Source organism: Elaeis guineensis, chromosome 7, assembly GCF_000442705.2.
Source record: "Elaeis guineensis isolate ETL-2024a chromosome 7, EG11, whole genome shotgun sequence".
NCBI lineage: Eukaryota > Viridiplantae > Streptophyta > Magnoliopsida > Arecales > Arecaceae > Elaeis > Elaeis guineensis.
This window is the reverse complement of record NC_025999.2, coordinates 70,566,713-70,589,047: the sequence shown is the minus strand read 5'-3', so window position 1 is coordinate 70,589,047 and position 22,335 is coordinate 70,566,713. Positions and strand designations below refer to the sequence as shown.

At 34.6% G+C, this 22,335-nt stretch overlaps 1 protein-coding gene across 4 annotated transcripts; it reads left to right on the top strand.

Moving 5' to 3' along the window:
* Nucleotides 1-3,316: 3,316 nt before the first annotated feature.
* On the top strand, nt 3,317-16,129 carry LOC105048970 (uncharacterized). Of its 4 annotated transcripts, none has more exons than XM_073261072.1 (8): nt 3,317-3,451; nt 5,013-5,104; nt 7,018-7,085; nt 9,940-10,012; nt 10,608-10,717; nt 10,829-10,933; nt 11,629-11,728; nt 15,901-16,129. In XM_073261072.1, the coding sequence occupies exons 2-8, from the start codon at nt 5,021-5,023 to the stop codon at nt 16,075-16,077; spliced, it is 717 nt and encodes a 238-aa protein (XP_073117173.1). In that variant the 5' UTR covers nt 3,317-3,451; nt 5,013-5,020; the 3' UTR covers nt 16,078-16,129. The 4 variants fall into 4 exon arrangements, with proteins under 4 accessions (XP_073117173.1, XP_073117175.1, XP_010926785.1 ...); XM_073261074.1 differs by lacking the exons at nt 3,317-3,451; nt 15,901-16,129 and adding exons at nt 3,808-4,300; nt 15,654-15,806; XM_010928483.4 differs by lacking the exon at nt 3,317-3,451 and adding an exon at nt 3,822-4,300.
* Nucleotides 16,130-22,335: the final 6,206 nt, after the last annotated feature.

Below are 22,335 nucleotides of genomic sequence, written 5' to 3'. Positions count from 1 at the left end.
ATGGATTTATAACAGATTTCTATCAACCATTGATTTGAATCTTAAAATCTGATCAAAACCAGATCAGAAAAATTTAGTTAACAGGTCTAAATCAGATTTAATGTCTAACATAAAAATTTGATTACATATAAGATATAAACATATTAGAAAAAAAATTATCTATGCATCCATGTATCAACCTGGCTCTGATACCAGTTGAAGAAAAAATATCGATTCGATCAAGATCGGATCGTCAAGGTGTATCTTAAAAAATTTTTATTCTAAAATTTTATAATCTTTATAAATTATGTTGTATACAACGGAATAAAGATCAAAATCCTCAGGGGTTTACTTGAATCTGATGCTTCACGAGGTCTGAAAACACAGATCTTCTACTTTGTGCGCATGTCAAGCCCCGCAGAAAAGAGGGATGATGATCTTCACATCAAACTTCAAAAGGAAAGCAGAAAAGAGAAGAGATCTGATCACACGCCCTTGGGATCTGCTTGGATGGGATCCTCACGCCTAGAACCAAGATGCCAAGAACCCTTACATGCCAAGAAGGTGCCTCCCTTTGTATGTCACACAAAACCTCTCTTCTCATCGTGGTCTCTCTTTCTCTGATCATACAAAATCAGATGTGATGCACTGGTGGTTAGAGATCTCCCCTTTATATAGTTGACGCTCCATATCTGATCAAGTCCCAACTGATTTAGGACACTGGTTCAAACCTGATTTGAACTTATCCAACCAAGAGACCAAAGTGAGAAAGGATAGCGCCCACCCAATGCGTGAACTCTCTTCACGCGTGCACAAAAACATGGGGCAAAAAAATATTAGCAGCTCACCCTTCTTTTGGTCGGCCAATATGAGAGAGAGTTTTAGGATTTTGGGACTGTGGATCTAATCCAAATTGGACTTAAATCGAATCCAATTCGAAACTGATTCAAACCACATTCGAATAAGCTATCAATCCTAATTTAATTAAGATTCAGATCTAAATCTAATTTGGATTTTTAATCTAATTAAGTCTAATTAAATTAGATCTAATCTGAAATAATTAGCATTTCAATCTCTCATAAATTTTTTTGGATCATAGATTAGATTATTATTATCCTCAGAATTAAACTTGCACCTCATATTCAGTGTTAGCTAGATATAGTCAACTATTTAATTTCATATGACCTTTAACTTAATTTTTAATTAAGCTAATCTATTTATTCAATTAAATCATATACTTTCAAATTGAATATATAGACTTAGGTTAATTCTTTCCTATATTGCTTGACTTTGTGTGTGACTCCATGGGTTTAATTGTCAACCTTGAATGAGTCATCCATATTGTATTTCAATCTTTCAAATCCATCACATAGATTATCCTAGCCAAGGCTTTGCTAAATTAAAATACAGTGATTCATTGTCTCCTATAGTCAGGAGGGATCCATCCCATCTTGATCTACATACAAATTTCATAAGTACTTGACTGTACCTAGTAGCCTTCCGTCACTGCATTAGAAATGCAGATAGTTCGACATCAAAATATAGTGAGTTGTTTACAAATCACTATGGTGATCTCAGGACTGAGGGACACTTATGCCCATACGCTTCGTGAGTTGCTTTTGACAACAAAGCACTTAGCAAGTGAGTCACTTGTTCCGTGACAATGTACTTCTACATCTTACTTGTATGCCATACCAATGTCTCCACACTCTTTGGTTACGAGGACAACCAATTTATATGGCATATAATGACCGACACTCGATAAGCATTATCATACTTTTAATGATATATTATTTGATCACGAACATATTTAAGAACTATTCGATAAATCTTCTTTTATCGATTGTATTATAGTTCTAAGGACTTCATCATAAAATTAAGAGTTATATAGGAAAGATGTACATATGATGAACTTGCCAAAATAACTTTTATTCATTGATCAATAATTCATATAGAAAATTTAATTATTTACAATAAATCAATTAATTTTAGGATATATTTTCTAATAGAAAAAGGGATGGCAGGAGGAAGGAGAGACGAGGTGGAGCCACTTAAGAGAGGAGGTAAAAGATGGTGCGAGAATGGCGGTAGCTCGGCTAATGGTTGGACTAGTCGAAGAAGCAAAGGTGAAGAAGGAGGAGAGGGGTTTGGAGAGGGGAGACTAGATTTAATAGAAAGGAAAGTTTTTTTTTTATTTTTTTAATTTTTTATTTAAAATTATTTTGATCATTTCAAAAATTTATAATAACATGGTAAGAAGATCAAGTTAACTTTAATAGATTATCTATTAATATGGGTTAGACTGTATAATTGACTAAAATATTAAGGAGGTGACTGTATATTTTAAAAATTATTAAGTGTATTTATAATTTTGATCTATTTTTTGAAAAATTTTGTATAATTTATCTTTTTTTTGTATCATCCGAAAGTAATAGCCGGACATCAAACAGCTCCAAAATCTACGCAGACACGCCCCACCTTCTCTCTGGTCTTCCTTTCTTGTCTTCAGAAAAGTTGAGGTTGTGGTGCTGACATGAACCATTGCAGTGAAAGAAGAAGAGGGTGTGGATTTAATAATAGATAGATGCCAGAAAAAGAGATGGATGGAAGAAGGGGCAAGGGGCCCATCTGTTCTCTTTTACCTGCCACTGCTCACGTGAGAGTGGGGTTTGGTTTATCGTGGGAGCCGGTTCCTAAGGGGGAAAAAGGAACCACGTCAAAGAGTGAAAGTGAGAGAGAGAGAGAGAGAGGAAGAGAGTTTTATAGAATTAGAGAGAGAAGATGGTGGGCTCGGGCGCGGGAGGTGATAGTAGGAGCAGAGAGGCACTGGGGATGATGGCGCTCCACGAGGTCCTTAGGAACATCTGCTTCAACTTGGATTGGACTTACTCTGTCTTCTGGACCATCCGTCCTCGACCGTGCACACCCCTTCTGTTGGTGCGAGCGAGGGAACAGGAGCCCGCCGGTGACGGGGATGCAGCGGGCAAGCGGACAGGACCGCCTAGAGGCCGTGGGCGAGGGGATGGAGATGGCGAGGCCGCCGATGCGGGCGAGGGGAGGAAAGGCTGCCGGTGCACAAACGCAATGGGCAACCAGATGGTGGTGGTGCACGATTGGATGCACCGATGAGAGGGAAAGGCAACGGAAGAGCTTTTCCAGAAAAAAAAAAAAAAAAAAAAAAAAGAATGGTTATGGGTTGATCGGTTTAGTAACCGGCTGAAAAATAAATTTACTTTAATAACCCTATCCAATCAATGGCTAGGATGTTTTCCATCTTCTAATAAAATATATTTAAAGGATACCGTAGCCACTCCCTATATTTATGCCTTTGAAAATGTTATACTATAAATCCAAGCCTCCACCCGACCGAAACTCCTAAGGAAGGCAAAAAAAAAAAAAAAAAAAAAAAAAAAAGCCAGTGGAAAAATCAGGGGAAAGCATAGGAAAAAATCAACGAAAACAAAAATAAAAGGTGATACTTTTTCCTATATAGATTGATATTTTTTTTTACTTTTTATTTCATTCTCTTTTTCAGAGACCTGTGGGGAAGGAGAGCACGTGAGGGTTCCGATTGGGATTTTTTCTCTAGCATATGGGATTTTGTGCGAGCTGTGGTGGACGAAGAAGTTGAGGGCAGGGGCGCCGAGGGATTCTCAAGGTGGTCGACGAAGGCGGCTAGGAGGCAGAGGGTGGGGGAAGGCCATCCACCTGGGGGGAGAGAGAGGAGGAGGGTGAGGAAGGAGAGTGGTTAGGAGGTTAGTTGGAGAGGGGGAGGCGGCGGAAGAGGGGAAGGGTGGCGGCGGCGGTGGGCGAAGAGGAGTCGGAGGTGATGGGAAAGAAAATTTTAGGATTTAGAATTTCTTAAACAGGGGAAAAGCGAAATTTTTTTGTGTACCGTGGGTGGTACAGAATCGTACACATCGCTTGCGATGATTGATTCTCGCATGGGGTCGGTGAATAATTTTTTTTTTTTTACACATTGCATTCTGATTTTATGCGTGAATCGATCATCATGAGCGGTATACGTGGTTCTGCACCACCCGCGGTGCACAAAAAATTCCTCCAGGGGAAAAAATTGATAGGGGCTTTGGGTTGGGCTGGGTTGGGCAATGGGCATATGCGCCCTCTGGCTGAAATCGAAGACTATTTCTAGGCCGGGCCAGCGCTACCGTTGGAACCCAGTTCCCCCTGTCCGCCCAGCCCAACCCCCTCTTGGGCGAGTCCTCCGTTCTCGTGCCCATCGCTATCTCTTTCTCTCTCCTCCCCTGCCTCCCTAGATCGACAGAATATCGACGATCTCTACACCAGAAATCCCAAATCGGTGAGATTTTGATCGCTTGTGACATCTTTTTACTTCAAAAATCGTTGATTTGTTCTTTCCGCTCTCTATCTTTATCTGAATTGATGTGAGGAATTGGTAAGGGGCGTGATTTCTCTCTCGTAATTTCTTTCTTTCTAATTAATGCAAACTTCGATAGAGGATTTCAAAATTGTTGTTTTAATCCTTTTTTCGTGAACCAATGTTGTTTTAATCTTTCATAAGCTTGAGATGACTTTTTTTTTCTCTCTTCTTTTGGGTGGGGTTTTGGGTGGGGGGGTGGGTTGTTTAATGGATCATTTGGACTTGAATTCCGGTATCAACTTGTAGAATGGGAATTAATAAGAAAGAGAAGTTTTTGTGTATGTGATATATATATGTTTGGGCGGACGAGATTAGAGGGGTGCAAGATTCTTTATGGGCACCACATTGGGATAGGATCGGAGATGCCGGTCTTGAAGTAACGTAGCTAGAGTGAAAATTGGTTCTTACTGCCTTGAGGCTGTGGAATTGGCCAGTTAAATACAAAACTTGAAGAAGGAAAAAGATTTTATTTTTAGGAAAACCATTTATGTGGTAATCTTGTTTTGCGTTGGATTAATGTAATTCCTCTAAAATCTTCTGTTCTGCTCCATCATAGGTAGTTTCTGAATTATGTGACAGCAGATTATGCCTATTGTGCAAAAGTTCTGTAATTGTTCTTGTTTCTTTTTAGGTGTAATCATGAGACTTAGCAAGACAGAAGTGAATTTAAGAAGGTTGCTTGCAGCTGCTCCTCACCAGCAGAATCAAGCAAAGCTCATACATGTGAGTTGAATGCATGTTATCAGTATCGTAGGTTCCAAATGGTTTTGATGATACTTTGCTGGTATTTTATCTTCTCCAACATATATTTAATATAATTTTCAGTAGGTTTTGATATTAGACATGTCTCAAATCACAACATTCTGCTTGTGCTGTTGAACTTCTTAGAAAAGTTAGCATCACAAATTAAATATCTCAGATGATCAATAAAACCATATTATGAGTACATATTAATGCATATCCATAATATAGATTTCTTAAGTGAAAACAAAGTCATTGTCTAATTTTCAAAACAAACTTGTAAACATATCTTGCTTATGTTTAGTAATTCTGAACTTTTTAACATCTGTGATGAACACAAGGATTGCCATGGATTTATTTTTTCTGTAAGGAGACATATTACAAATTTCAGTCTTGTGGATCAGAAATTTGTGGCTATATTGTAGTTCTGATTCTGGGTCTTGCCTGACTGAATTTTGCTCCTATGTACATGACCATAATTAATCTTGGTAGAGTTGTCCTTTTAGTTAAATTTCATTAGGTTCTAAATAGCTAACCTTCTTAGTAAGACTCAAGCATGGATCCTAAACTGCTTGGCATATCCATAATATAGATTTCTTAAGTGAAAACAAAGTCATTGTCTAATTTTCAAAACAAACTTGTAAACATATCTTGCTTATGTTTAGTAATTCTGAACTTTTTAACATCTGTGATGAACACAAGGATTGCCATGGATTTATTTTTTCTGTAAGGAGACATATTACAAATTTTAGTCTTGTGGATCAGAAATTTGTGGCTATATTGTAGTTCTGATTCTGCGTCTTGCCTGACTGAATTTTGCTCCTATGTACATGACCATAATTAATCTTGGTAGAGTTGTCCTTTTAGTTAAATTTCATTAGGTTCTAAATAGCTAACCTTCTTAGTAAGACTCAAGCATGGATCCTAAACTGCTTGATTTTCAAGACCAATTGAAAGGATGATATTCGCTGATCAAGTTTCCTTCCCTCTGGTTAATTGATAAACAGCATTTCTGAGGTACAGATCTTAAATTTCCATGGAACAAGTATGGGCAGTGTCCACATAAGTTTTCTCATCAATGAAATTATAGTGGTTACATATGTAAGTGTGGCATATGGAAATAAAAGGCCTCCTTTTAAAAACAAAGTATCAATCTTAACCTTTTAATGTGAGATGTTGCCTTTTAACTGAAAGATTTAGGTGTGTGCAATTTTTCTTGTCATGTTTTTTTTAATTTTTAATTTTATTTTTTTAACAATCTTTGGAAATAATGTTTCTGAGCAGCTAATATCTAGGGGAACCAACAGATTTTAAAAGTATTTGGGGAAACAAGTTCAGCTATCACTGTATAACTAGCTATCTTAATTGGCATGTCGTTTCCTGAACTTCTTTTGGTACTGGGGGTTATGAGCATTAATTAAAACACAGAATTTAATGGCATCCATCAGAAACAATTTAGTCTTCCTAGAAAGTAGACAGTTCCGTGATTTCCAGCATGATAAGGTTAATTTGCCACTGAGATGAGAAATTCTATCTTATGCTAATTTGTTGTTAAATATAATCGATATTGAAAGTTCAATTGCCAGTTGTTGAATGGCATGGAAGACATGTGGATGAAATTTTGAACAAATATTTATGTTAATTTTCATCTTCTTAGAACCGTTCTAAGAACTTGTTTTTTTTTGCTTATTCTTCATTTTTTCATAAAAAGAAGTTGAAAAACTAATACAGTTGATTGCATTACTTTTAATATTTTAAATGTAGGTTATAGTGGTATGCTAGATTCATGTTGTTCAAGTGTTGTGAAAGTTAACAATTCTAGCACCTTATCATTACTTTCTTACCATTTTATACTGGATTAAGTTGATTGAAAGTGATGCTGTTTGCTTTTCCAGTATGTCACCACATTGAGGGAACAGTTAGAGCAACTAGGGGCAGAGATAACACCAGAGGGAATACCAAGGTTTGTCCATTTTATATGCTTATCCTCTTTCATTCTTTTTTTAAAAATATGTTATCCATTTAAGAAAATATTTTCTGCATATTCTTAGGACTGTTAACTAGCTAAATCTGGTGGAGGCCTTGGTTTGCTTAAACCTTTTAGAGACAGAGAAATTTCATGCCTGAGATTGAGAGAAGCCTTTAGGGAAGAAGCCTGAGTTGGGTGGCAGTTGAAAGTGATCAATTTGATAATGTATGAGAATGAATTGAAGAGTGAAATGACTATGGAGGAGAGCTGGAGTTACTGGGTCTAGATGGATTTCTTTTCTAATTAAAACTAGGGGATAAGAGAAGCTAAAAGAGGTCACCTAAGGAGAGGAAAGGAAGAAGTAATTCTTGTTGATCAGCTAGAGATGAGGTAGGGAACAAAAGATTGTGGGTAACAGAGTGGAGTAGCTAGGTTGAGTGGTACACAGAGGGGAGCATGATATAGGTGATGGGAGAAAAGAGGTGTACAATGCTAGGACCGGATAGCAGGTTTTATTGGTCTGACAATCTGGCCATCAGCGATTCGTTAGACATCACATTCTTAGTTTGTCAACTTATAAGAAGTTGGCCTTGGCTGGCTAAATACAAGTGGTAAAGAACCCATAAGCTTGTTAATCGTGGTTTGAATCCATACTAAAACTTGCTTTCCTATGCAACTCAGACAGGCTATTTCTGCATCTCACATGGGAGCTTTGACAGGATCGACTGAGGAGTGAAAACTTATCAAGCTTGATTGGCCCATCAACTGGCCAGATAGCTTGCCATACCAAGTTGGTCAGATTGATGAAATTTATCTTGAAACTCTAACAGGTCTCTAAGTGTAGAAAATGTTTATGTCTTTAAACACAGTATTGCATAGGTACATGGTTAAAAGACGTATATGAAATACCAAAATATGCAAGTTAAATAAGAATAATAAGTAAGGAATTATCGAATACATTGACTTACCTAGCTGAAATTTGTTTGGTAATTAATATGTATGCCTGAAGTCCGTGAGCAAACCAAGGAAGATAATTATTAGTAGGCACTTAAATATGAAAAATAATTGTAGGGAGCAAGAATTTTTTTTTTTAGAAAAATTCATTTTAACGTCAATTCTTGCACAAGTAAGACATCAGTTGTCTTGCATCTTAGCACATTAACATGTATGTAAAAGAGTTTCTTGGTTTTGTAATACGTTGAAATGTGGCAACAGTAACTGAATTACAACCATTATAATTGTTTGATCATGTTGGGTAGTATGTGGAATATTCTATTGATAGCATTAAACTAAATATCAAATATATTAAAAATTATAAATGCTATATTTTTGAAAATGAATGTTAGGTAATCCATTAAGACTATAAGTGGACTAGATGGCTGCTTAAGAATGTAAGTGGATTCTTAACTGGTTAAATGGACTAGGCAGCCACTTACACTGTTAGGCATTGCATGGCTGTTTGATAGCTACTAAGGTGGCCATTTTGATTATACCCCATGTCCACACACATACAGTTTTCATACTCAGCCTCAGTGATGAAATTTGAAAAGTGGTTTGTTGATAGCATGCCTGGCCTGTCTATTTTTCTGATGGTGCTCCTCAGGCTATAACATTGTTTCTTTTTTTCAAAACTCTTCTTCCCCTTGAATAGTTTGTTATAATTTATGATGTCAATTATCTTATGATTCAAGATGTCACAATTTATCTCAGGCTTTAAATTTGGCCCCATTTGAAGGTCTGTTGTTATAAAAGAAATTCCATTGTTTCTCTATCAATACTTTGTACACATAATGGTTCATGCATGAGTGTTGCCAATATGAACATCTTATTTCATTCTTTTTATTTTACACAAAATAAATTATCTGGGCAGTATTTTATAATCTCTTCAGGTCTTGCTCAATATTGTCTTAACATTATGTATAAAGAAATCTATCCCTATGATTTACTGGTGCTCTTCCTCTGGTACCAGAGAATATATATTATTCTATCTATAAGGTTTCATTACAAAGGTTCATTAACCAAACAAAACTAACACATTTGTTAGTTGTTCCATACCTTAATAGTTTAATTTCTTGATCCTCTTAAAAGTTTAAAGTTTAACTGTTTGCATTCCTTTCTAAAGGCGCCTGCCATTTGGGTTAATCCTTAACTTTGTCACCCCCCTACAATTGCATTCTCCTAGCATAATCCTCATTCAACAGCTTTTGGAGTGTGAAATTATGTGCCTATCTGTTATTTTTTCTTGTTTTTAACAAACTCAATATGCACATATGATCCACATGTTCATGTATAATGTTCGCTCGACCCTCTTTCTTTAGCTATGCAAAATTTGGCTAGCTGTCTAAGCAAGATGCACTACCTGTCTTTAATAACACAAAGGAGATTTTAGACAAACATGCTATAACCTATCAAATGGAATAAAAGTTTTATGGATGCGCATACACATTCTTGTATGTATGATGTGTGTTGTGCTCACCAATGATTCTGAGTTAGATACGGTACATGCATCTACAACTAGAAGTTTTACTTTTTGGTACTGCTGGTGCATAGCAAGTTTTGAAATACCATATGAAGGTATAGGAGTCATATGTCACTATAGTATGTACCATAGTATGCTGTTGTATCAACTCCTCGTCTGACAATATGGGGTGGTATGACATGGTACATGCTGCAGTGCAGGATGTTTCATATTGCAGTAAGGTCAGTTTTCCAAACCTTGGTGCATATACCATTTTAAATATTGCAAAACCACTATGTAACTTATTCATATAGCATTCTTAGCATGGAAAAAATAGAGAAAAGGAACTTTTTCATATAGTAATCACAATCTCTTCTGACATTTTATCAGTGTTTCAAAAGCAAAATTGAATGAATATTCAGAGAAGATTGAAGCCCTTGCTGCCAAATTATCTACTCCATGGGTATGTTTATCTCTTCTCTTTAGACGCACTAGGTTTATTTCTAGGGTTTTCTTTAATGTTTAATTGAAGGAGCATACTTCAAAAAGAATGTTTGGTTCATTTCCATACAAATATTCATAATTATTGATGTCTGTTGTAATTTTAAAGAATGACCTTTCATATACTTCTCATTAACAATTTTCATAGTTGTTGCTAATTAATACATAACATAGTTTTGTTTAAAACTATCAGATTATATCCAAATCGATTAAGTTGTTGCCAGTCTCCAAGTTCCATAATTTTACATCAGTTTAAAATAATCTGTAGACTGCCAAAATTCATTCTGTTACAAATCAAACTTTTTCACCGTCTTTCTGTTTCTGGTTCATTTTATATCTCCAATGCAATATGAGTGTCAGTTTTTATTTGTAAGTGTGATGTCGTCAGATCCTGGAGGTTGTATGAAATGCCATCTTTTACCATTTAAGGCAAATTGATTGTGCTCTTTTATTTCAAATGGTTGTGAGCTTGTTCAGTGCAAATGATTGTGAATTATTCTTATGACTGAAAGCTATCTTCAAGTAAACTTATTAATGAATGCTGACAACCTCATCAGCCAGAACCTATGAAGGTTGTTGATGAAACCAAAGATGAGGAAAGCCCCTTTAAGTCAGAACAGGATGGAAACTATGTAAACCGCCCTCCTGGCTTGAGAAGGAGAACTGTGTAAGCAAAGCTGCAGCTCCTTGTGTTGACATTGTTGGTGCTGGTTGTTTCTGTGTTCCTCTCTGTTTTGTTAGGTTACATGACTTCACTTTTTTGTTCAAAACTAAACAGAGCTCATGAAAAAATTGAAGATAGCATCCAGGAGTCTAAGGAGAGGGACTCAGCAACACCAATTAAGTTGGATGCAGCAGCACAATCTCACATTGAGAAACATAGGTGTGTTACTACAACTCCTCGGAAATCGTGATCTTTTACTCTGATTTACTCTTGTTTAGTAATGCCACTTATCATTGATTTTCATGCATAGATAGTAACGACAATAAAATTTTATGCATAATGAGTTGACTGATTGCCTTTCCATGCACTTTCTTCTTGAATTACTGGCAGCTTATCATTGGTTTTTTGTGTATGGAATAAAAAAATGGATGCTGATATTGTGCATTGGTGTTAGACATTTGTTTAAGTAATTGATGCTTCTATCTTTTGTAAAATTGCTTGCCCATAATATCTAGGTTTAAGAATATCACTAAACCTGGAGTAGAGGATTGCATCAAATTTTGTTTTGGATGTGACCTTATTTCAAAGCTTATGGCAAATAAGGATCCGTCAACCTAACCCTTAATATGTAGGACAGGATTGTTTTGTATCATCAATTGGCATATCGGTCATTTTTCCTTAAGATGTCCTGTTGCTATTTATGTGTTGTTCTACATATTTCTCCTTTTCCATCTATCATTCAATAATTCAATATCTTTCTCATAAAGATATTTACTGCCATATGCTTCAGCATTTGTTCTCAGCTAGGTGCATCCATTTTCAGCCTTACATATCTGGAAGTTCAGAATTATCTTTTTCACCTAATACATTGTTGGTTATCTAAGTTTTTATTTTCTTCAATTCCTTTTTACCAGAAAGCTTCAAGAAGATTTGACAGATGAAATGGTTGTGTTAGCACATCAACTTAAGGAAAGCAGTCTTCTGATGAACCGATCGTTGCAGGACACTGAGAAGGTAAAAATTGCATGTCTTTCTTCTTCTCTTTCTCTCTCTATCTCTGTTTTTATGTCTACACTTTTGTGTGCACATCTTTGCATGCATATGTGAGGGGGCTGGAGGTGGATGTTATCAGCAACATTTCTTTAGATGCATAAATAATTGAAATTGAGGTTGAGAGGAAGAAACCTCATACAGTTATCATACGTTTGAGGAAGGACCCTCAAAACAGGGCCCCTCAGTCATCATAGATTGACCTTTAGATTATAGTTCAAGGCTGAAACCTCATACTCCTACTACAAAAGAAAGGAAGAAAGAAAAGAAAGCTGCTTAGAATCTTTTCTTGCATTTGGGTCAACTTTTTTGTGATTAAAACCCCAAGCTGCACTTCGATGAAGTGGGACACCTTAAGCAATTTGGGGCTTTGATCTTTTTACTCCAACCCCCTTCTAAAAAGGAAAAACTCTTCTTTTGGACCTAACATGTCTTGCCACTTAACAGCTGTACGTTATCATGTTGGATGAAATTCTGCCAGGCAAGGATCTCCAGACCATTCATTTACTAGCTCCTGGTGACCAATTTACTTGTAAATATGATGTCCTGTGGGATTGCTGCAAGTATTCTTCCATTTTTCCCATCTATGATAATTTTATATTGTATCTCCTTTTTAATGAACCATTTGCTGCTGTATGCCGCAGTCCTGTAAACTGATGAGAATGCAAGAGCAGTGTGCTACACTAAGAAATTAAGGTGGTATAAGTACATTGACGGGAAGTAGAATTTGCAGAAGTTTAGGATTAAATTCTGGAGAATCATCTCTTGTGATTTGAGCATATGCGATAAATATCTAAAAAGCCCTAGTTGAAGAGGGACTTAGCTTTCTGCTATATATAGGAGGGGAAGGATATACATGAGAAGTTGTGAAAAGAGACGTGAATAAGCCTCTAGTAACAATGAATATAGCCCTTAATAGAAATGATATGCAAAGATGGATTTACAAAGACAGCACCAACTAGTAGGAATAAATAGATCGGTACGGTTATAGTTACTTAAGCATCCATCTTGTGTCTACATTGAGTAATGCACTTATTACTTCATTTAACTTATCAGATGCTAGCCCCATCGATCCTAGTTCTATACATCCTACCCCAAATTAAAAAAAAAATTATATCTCTGATTTTGATCTAATTGCTTATATTCAGAAACAGAATTTTTCTTTGACTGCCTTTGGTGGAAAACTAAGGGCACTTTTGGTGTTGGTAAGAGAGTCATGCAACTTTTAAAGCGAAAAAAAAGGAATACTGTCTAAAAGATTAAATTTTGGTTAGTATCATTGAGAAGTGCTTTTATGAGAAGTGGAGGCCAAAAAGATGCTTTTAGGAGAAGCTAGTTGATTAACTTCTCGATTCTTCTGTTGTGAGATTGCTTCGTGTATGGTAAGCCCATCCGTAAAAGGTAGTTATGCAAATGTGATTGGCATATTTAATACATCAAAAATACTTTTAGTTAAGAACTTAGATGAATCTAATTAATTATAGTATAGGCCAGTTATCTATTTATTACCAACTGGTTTAGAATCAGAAACTTGTGGCTTGTCTGAACTGTCTTTGATGACAGCATCGGGCGAGATGGATCTTATCGGAAGTGATTTTATTTACGGATGGTGGTAAACTGTGTATGTACACATATATATGTATATACCTACATATATACATACATTAGGGGTTATGACTCAGTGCAGTGGTAAAAGGCTTGGGCTGACAAGTGCAGTGATTCAGGTCCTAGGACAACTAGTTGCTGGCCAAGTAAAAAAAGGTTAGGTCTGTCCCCACTCTGCTCCTCCAAGGACCTCAGATTGCCAGGAGTATAACTGGTGAATGACCCTTTATGTGTGTGTCTGTATAAAAGTTATTTCAACCTTTTCATAAAGGTGATGAAATAGATCTTCTTAGTGGCTGATTATAAAGAGAGAGGTTAAAGATTCCTTGCTTTGGATTTGTGATCCTGGAGGTTCGGTACAGTTAAATCCGTTCCAAATATTAATCGAATAGGACTGAGATTTTAAGGTGAGATGGAATGGGAAGTATTGGAATGTTATTTGGAGATTGCTACATGGCCAAAGATAAGGTTTCTGTTATGGAAAATGATTCAAACTAAGTTTCCTGCTGCATTAAGCGCATGAAAAAAATGATTGATGCCAGACAGCACATGCAGCCAGTATGGAGTAGAGAATTAAGTTCTTTACCATATGTTTTAGATCTGTTCAAATCAAGATAAGTCTGCTCAGGAGTTCATGGGATAGTTCATGGATAGAGAAGTGGATGCGGTAAAACATTGGCATGCTGCTGTAGTTGATAGGCAATATGGGCATTATAGCAGTTTTGACATGTTGGAATTTACGGAAAGATTGAAATAGTGCCGTCTTTAAAGGGGTTTAGAGCATAAAGAACAACATAGCTTGGAGAGTTATTAGAGTGGTATTGGAATGCCAAAGTGTATTGTGGACCTGATTAGGAAAATAGTTAAGTGGACTATTACTCAATCTTGTCATGGAAATCAATTCTGATGCATCTGTAGTTGTGAATGGAGACATAACTGGAATAGGTTTTGTATGTTGGGATATGCAGGGTGCAGATGTCTTTAGAGGTGGCATAAGAGAATTTGGACCGATCTGATTTGAAAGCTGTGTTTGGTTCCACAAAAACAGCAGTTCCATTGGCCAGAAAAGTATTCCTATTGTGACATCATAACACTACTTGCTAGATGTGATCATTTATGGATTATACATGTATATGGAGAGGAAAATGGTGCTGCTGACAGGCGGGCTAATTTGGGACAGAGCAAGGAAAGGAATCTTATTGGAGTTGGGATTTTCTTAATAAATTGATGAAGTTCTTCACAAAGTGCTCAAGTTTTTCGAAAGAGTGGTGCAGCTATTGTATGTTTGTATTATCCATTTGTTTCCATTACATAAAAAAAATGTATATATATTATCCTCTGAATCTTCTAAGGTTCCCATGTTAGATAGGGAAACATGCAGCCTTCTACTTCAGAAAGTCCAGCAGATGCTGCTTAAATACTGATATTGGTGATATTGATACATCTATTTGCTTAGATTTTGACCTAGTCACAAACATAGTTTAAAAACTCATCGACCGAAAGCTTGGCCGCAACAATTCCACTTACAAGTTTTGAGCTGTCTTGATAGGAGACTTGGCTTGTGTAAAACTCAGATTTTGGATTGGTCTTAACTCTGCTGATTCGCAGAGTTACTTGAAACTTGGTCCAAGACATTTGACTTAATTGAGTATTAAATATTAATTATAGTCCATTTCAATACTGTGTATTATTAAAATTTTCATCAAAACAAGTCATTGGAGGGTACTTTTTAAATATATTTAATGTGAAAATATATAAACAGTTAGGGCTTCTATTCCTGACCCATCTCCCAACCCCATCATTCCAATGTTGATCATGATCTTCTGCTGGCTGCTGCCTCCTAGCACTGAATATCAAGATTTCAATAATGGTTAGTTGCATGTCATATGATCATTGTTGATCCTTAATTTTTTATTTTAATGCTGTGTTAATAATAAATTATGGATTTAGGGCTTTATGTCTGCATGCATATAAATTTCTCTGTTTTATGTTCTTAAGCATCTATATTGAATTACGAATGTATATATATTTAAGAATAATATATATGTTAATGTGTATACATGATTAAGTATATATGTTATAATCATGTCTTCATGTTCAAGACTTACTCGGTAGCCAATCGAGTCTTTGAACCAACTCAACTTGGCTAACTTTCAAGGCAAGTTTTTGACTTTTCAAACCATGGTATGAAGAATTCAAAGCTGCATAATATTAAAGTTTTCAAAATATTAATGTGTCATGTGCATATTGCCAGTCTCGTTATTTTAATTCTCTGTCTTTCTAGGTCACACACTTCAGATGCGTGCATATCTTGGTGAAAGAAGAAAAAAATCAACTTTTCCATAATAAATTTGTTGATATCTTCATTGATGCAAATTTAATTATTCCAAACATGTATAACTAATTTTCTATTGCTACCGGCAGTGCTATCTGCAGATACCAGAATTATTTTCTGGTGAGCAGATTGATTGTTGTGCTTGGCTTCTTTTGATTTTGTATGTAACTGAACTTTAGTATCATGACTTAAACAGATACTTGATTCTACTGAGAGGGCTGTGGAACATAGCTTGGCCAGCACCGGCCGTGCCAATGTACGGGCCATGGAGGTTTACTCGGAGAGTTCCAAGACTACGTGCTTTACATGGCTTGTAATCTTTTTCATGACTTGTATTTTCATCATGGTGGTGCTACTTATCCGTGTGACTTGACTTGTCTTCTGTAACCAGATCATGAGTTAAATCTCTGCCGTTCCAAATTCAAGGTAGCTTGCATCCATATTTTGGTTCCTGCATACCCCTAGCTCAATGTTTTATGTTAGGGATTGGCCAAAATAAATCATCTCCAAACTTCTTGTTTGTGATATCTGATCAATAGGAAATTACTCTGCAGGAACTTAAGTAATATTTAAGTCAAGGTTTTAAATCTCTTAGGATGAAGGTATCTTTATTTTTTCATGGAATGAGATGTCCCATTATCCCATCCTGTTACAGCAGCAGTCTTAATCATGCATTCTGTTAGATATCTTCTATTTCTTTTTTTTTTTGTTAAATTATATATATATATATATATATATATATATATATATATATATATATATATATATATATATATATATATTCTTTTTTTATCATTTCTTTTCTTTTATTTTCATTTTCTTTCATTTTCATTTTCATTTTCTTTTTTATTTTTTTTCTTTATCTTTTTTTTATTTTTTCTCTTTCTTCTTGTTCCTTTGCATTGATGAGTTTCAGAGTTTTGAATCTATTTTGATTCTATTTTTTTATAAATATGGGATAAGATGATTGGGATAGCTCCCATCATGTTGGGACAAAAAATCTTAATTTGAACTACAACCATTCTCCACCCTAGCAGTAGTGGTTTGAAGACTGATTTTTTTTTTTTTTCCCAGGACATCGTAGTTAAATCTTAGATGAATCCCCCTGCAGGATTTAGACATATAAACAATATATTATGAGAGATTCTGTTCTTCCTACTATGTAGGTTCAAAGCTCATGTTTTCTAGCAACTCTAATTTCTCTCCTTGGTTTTAGAAATTTCCCGCTCCATTTTTTTTCCTTCTAGAGGGGACTCTTCTGTAATTAGATCTGGACCATGGGGGACGTGGGTCTTTTTCCAATAGAGAATACAATGGATGAAAGCAATTTGAAGGGATGCATAGCATCCTCATTCCTTACTATGCCCCAGGCGAATACTAGGAGCACACAAGTAACCTAGAGAGGTTTGGGCCTAGGGAAGGTTACTAGGTCGTGCATGGGCCGGCCCGATCCAGCTCAGGTTTATCGGGCTTGAGGCTAAATGGATCGTTACACGCACGTCATGATTAGCCTCAGTCTGGCACGGTTCTAGGCCTGATGGGTGGGGAGCCATGTCTGGCATAGTTTGTTGGCTCGCAGGTTTTTTTTTTAAAAGAAATTACAAATGGGTCGTGCTAGGCACGACTCGTTTCGGTTCATTACGGGCCGTGCCTGGCATGGTCCGTTTCGGCCCATAACAGTGAAAAACAGTTATTTTAGAAATTTTTACCTTTTTACCTCTCCCAACAGTCATAAAATGACTATTTTGAGGGATATTTTGAAAAAAAAAATTATAGATTCTTATAAATAGGTTCCTCCTCTTCCATTCTCATTCGTCATCTGTTTTTAATTTTATTGCACATAAAAAACAGACTAAGTTCATCTGCATCATCTTCATCTACTTTAAATAGTGAATTAGAATTTTATTTATGAAATAATTTTTGATAAAAATTAAATAGATAATTTAGATATGTTAACTTGGTGAAAAGTTGTTAAAAATCAATATCATATTTTGTCTGTCATTGCACGCAATATTTTAGCTATGTCAATATCCATAGTAGTATCGGAATCCGCTTTTAGTGCAAGTCGACGTGTTCTTAACGGAAAGAGAAGTCGGATGATCGGTAAGATGGTGGAGATGCTGCTATGCTTCAAAGATTGGTTGGATATGGAAGTAAGGCTTCAAGATAAAGGTGAACATTCTACTACATCTTCTGATGAAGACGACATAAATAAGATCGATAATTAGTAAAATTTTTATCAAGCTAGCATAGAAAAGTAGAGAAAGGGTGAGAGCAGAGACAAACTGATACGATTTTATTTTTTTTTATTAATTATATTAAGTTTTTTAATTATTAAGATGAGTCACCTCTATAATTCTTTTTCTTCTCTCCCTCCTCATTGTACTCTGGAGGTCAGGCCTAGCCTCCCTCCATCTTTGTACCATTTTGATATTTATTAATAAACTGATAGAGGTCCACGTCAAACCCCTTACCTAACAAAATAGCTTTATATTTAAATCCCTAATCTCCATTTTTTTTAATTTATTCATGCATATTTTTTTATAAATTTAAAAAAATCCTAAACGGGTTGATATGGCTCAAACAGGCCGTGCCATAGCACCGCCTGTTTCGAGGGGCCGGGCTAGCACACGAGCCGTGCAGTGTTTGGCTCACGGGTTATACTGGCCCAGGCCCTCATGGGCCATGTCGGGCCTAGGCCGTGGGTCAGAAAATTTGAGCTTAGTCCGATCCCCCTCTTATGGGCCGTGTCAGGCATGGCCCATCACTGTAGCTATTGGATCATACCTGGCATGGCCCATCTCATATCGGGCCAGGCCGTGTCATGGGTGGCTCGATCTGTTGCCCATCTCTAAGCATGGAGAATTGATTGCTGCACACTTTACAACAATTTTGTTTTAAGTCGCATTGCTGTTCTCTTCTTCGGAGCATTATTTTGGGTCAGTTATGTAATATCTATTATACCTTTCAAACATTTGTACACTTTGGCTTTTAATATTTAAGTCACAGCTCATCTTACCCCCCACCGAAAAGAAGAAGAAGAAGAAGAAGAAAAAGAGGAGACATATGGTTCCTCTTTTCTTATATAGGGGCCAATAAATGATTTGTGATGGTGTAACAATTTCTAATACTCATCTAATAACAAAGTAACGACTTAAAAAGACAATAGCAATAACGGAAATACACCAACAATCAAGAGAGACAATGATAGCACTGATCATCATAGAATGAATTTGTGGCAAGTACATAACTATAGTCAGAAGCTTCGGTTACTGACATGATTCGCAGGAGGAGAGGATTTACAAATGGCGATCATAGAGGAGAGAAGATTTTGGGGAAAAAAAAAAATGGAAACAATAAATCACTAGAAAACGGAAATTTAAATAACCAATATGAAGTATATACCACCACAATATGATAATAACACTATGACAACTGTAAACAAAATACTAATTATTACTGAATAGAAGGGTTATTAATATAACTCTTAATTCTTATGACTCGGCTTAAATATGGTAACCGGGTACCACCTTGGCAAAATATCTTAAGATGTCAAACCGTCGGGACCTTGAGTTCCCACGCAAGGCAAAAGATCCAAGCCGGAAAAGTCCAAGCATCTAGGCCCAATTTCACACCTACTCCGTAGATGCAATTTCAAAAATGGCGACTTATAGTCTCTTTCAACAATTTTTTTTTTTTTTTGGTGATTATCCCAATGGCGGATGGGCATTCATTTAATGATACATAGCTTTTCAATTGTAGCTAAATAATGGTATTTTGGTTTATTCTTGATAAAAAAGGGTGGTTAACACCTCCCTTCTTCTCGAGAAAATAAAAAAGGAAAAAAAAGCTTAAAAAGACTAGAATGTTCAACTCCTAAAAGGAATCTAATCTCGTTCATGAACTCAATCATCTATTTTTATATTCTTGCTCAAAAGAAAGAGGTAGGTCCAATGCATGTGTTTCACTTGCTATCAGCTCACACGATTCAGTAGGCCATCATCCACCTTGTTGCATTCCTTTCTCCTTAGGCACTGGTTTCCTAAACAGGATAAAGCTTAATGGCGACTCCATACGTAGCACCTGGATCAACAAAGTACTAATAAAATCTACATGCAAGTTAACAAGCAATCATTCATTTTTGCCCTTGTCGTCATATGTATGAAGTATATGACATGGCTTGAGAACTCTACTTGATGAACCAATTGAGCATGGACGTGTCAACCTGTAAAGCTAGTATCATCTTGTTGGTGAGAAACAGGAAAGGTAGCCAAATGTTGGACTTGACCATCCGGGGTGCCATGATCTGGGTCCAGCTTAGAAGGCCTTTCATTTGGGTGCTTGTGCTTTTTGAGGCTTCAGAAGGTCCTAGTGGTGTTTCCACTTGGGAGTTGCTGATAGCTATTCTCGAGAGCAATCCACTTGCCAATGTTGCCATATATGCTTTGGTAGAGCTCTTTTCCCGAATAATACAAAAAAAAAACTTTTTTATCAAAATATATTCAAACCAAACTTATTTACCAAACTGATGTAAGAGGAAAAAATGCCATTTTGAATGGCGTTTTTTCCCCTGCCACATCACCCCCCATTTCCACGGTGGCATCGTTCCAAAAAAAAAAAAAAAAAAAAAAAAAAAAGAAAGAAACGCCATTTGGAATGGCGCTTTTAAAAACGCCATTTTGAATGGCGTTTTTAAAAACGCCATTCAAAATGACGTTTTCCAATTTTCCCACCCAAAAATAAAGGAAAAAATCGTGGAAAAATGAAAAATTTTGTTTTTTAAAATTTGAAATTAGTAAATAAATTAAAAATTTTAATTTTGATTGAATTTTAAAATATAAAGATTTGAATTTGTAATTCATTAAAAAAATTAATTTAGATTTTTTATTTTAATTTTTTTTTAAAAGATGTCCAAAAAAATCTTAAGAAATTAAAAAAAAATTATCATAGAAAATAAAAAAAGAGAAAAAAATATGAAAGAAATAAAAATTTGAAATTAAATTGAAAAACATCATTCGAAATACTTGTCTTCAAAATTTTTAAGAAAATTAAAAATTGTAAAATTTTTAAAAAATAAAAAAAAAGAATTATAATGTAAAAATAAAAAAGAATAAAATTTTAAAGATAAATTGAAATTAAAATATTATTTCAAATTACTTTCTCAAATAAAAAATAATAAATTAAAAAAAGATTCAAAAAAATTTTAAAAATAGGCTAAAAAAATTTTATAAAAATATAAAGAATTGAAAAAAAATAGAAATTATAATTGTAATTGAATAACAAATTTTTTATTTTTTAATTTTAAGAAATAAGAACAAAAATTTTTAAAAAAAATTTAAAAATGACCTAAAAAAATTTATAAAAAGATAAAGAATTAAAAAAAATAGAAATTGTAATTGTAATTGAAGAACAAAGTTTATAATTTTTAATTTTAAGAAATAAGAATTAAAATTATAATTGAAATTAAAAATAATATTTTAAATAACTAAATTAATTTAAATATTATTATTTAAAAAATATTTTAAATAAAGAAAAAAAAGGGAGGAAAATTTAATTTGAATTAAATTTTGATCAAAAAATAAATCCAGTGTAAAGTTAAAAAATAAGAAAAAATGTGGAAAAAAAATTTTATAAATTGAACTTTAGAAAAAATAATAATTTTTTAATTAAAGAAAAAGAATACGTAATAGAATGCTAAAAAGAAAGAAATGGAAGAGAAATGAAATTATAATTTCAAATGATAACTATTTTAAAATAAATAAAAAAAAGTATCATAGGAAAATAAAAAAATAACAATAAAATAAGAATTATAATTATAAATTTTAAAAAAATTTAATTTTATTTTAAATTAAAAATTATCATTTAAATTATTATTTTCATTATTTAATTTAATTTATTTATTAAAAGATTACAAATACATAATATAAAAAATTGTAAGAAAAGTAGATTTATATTTTTTAGTCGACCCCATGAATCGACTCATGGCTAAAAGAGTTTAACGGCACGCAAAATTTTTGACTGCGACACTCTGTGAGTCGATCCCTTGACTTTCTTTCTGGTAATTTTTATTTTTTAAATTTTTTAAAAAGAGGAAGAGAGAGGAAGAGGGAGAGAGGAGGCAGCTCACCGTCGTGCTGTCGGAGAGACGCCGGAGAAGGGAGAAGAGGGAGAAAGAAGAAGAGGGAGAAGGAGAGAAGAAGGGGGGAAAGGAAAAAACGCCGTTTCCTTCGGTGTTTTTTTATTCTTTTTCTTTTTTCTAAATTTTTTAAATATTTTTTCATAATTTGTTTAATTATTTATTTTAATTTATTAAATTTTTTAATGAGGATAGTAATTTGAATGATAATTTTTAATTTAAATTAAAGATAATTTTTTATTTTAAATTATAATTTTTATTTTATTACCATATTTTATCTTTTATTTACTTTTTTTATGATATATTTTTTAATTTAATTTGTAATTTTTATAATTTAAAAATATAATATTAGTTTTCTTTCATTTTTATGATATATTATGTATTCTTTTCCTTTACTTAAATTTGTAAAGGAAGAAGGAGAAGATCGAGAAGGGAGAAGGAGAAGGGAGAAGGAGGGGAAAAAGGGGTTTGGAGAGGGGAGAGAATGGCGTTTTC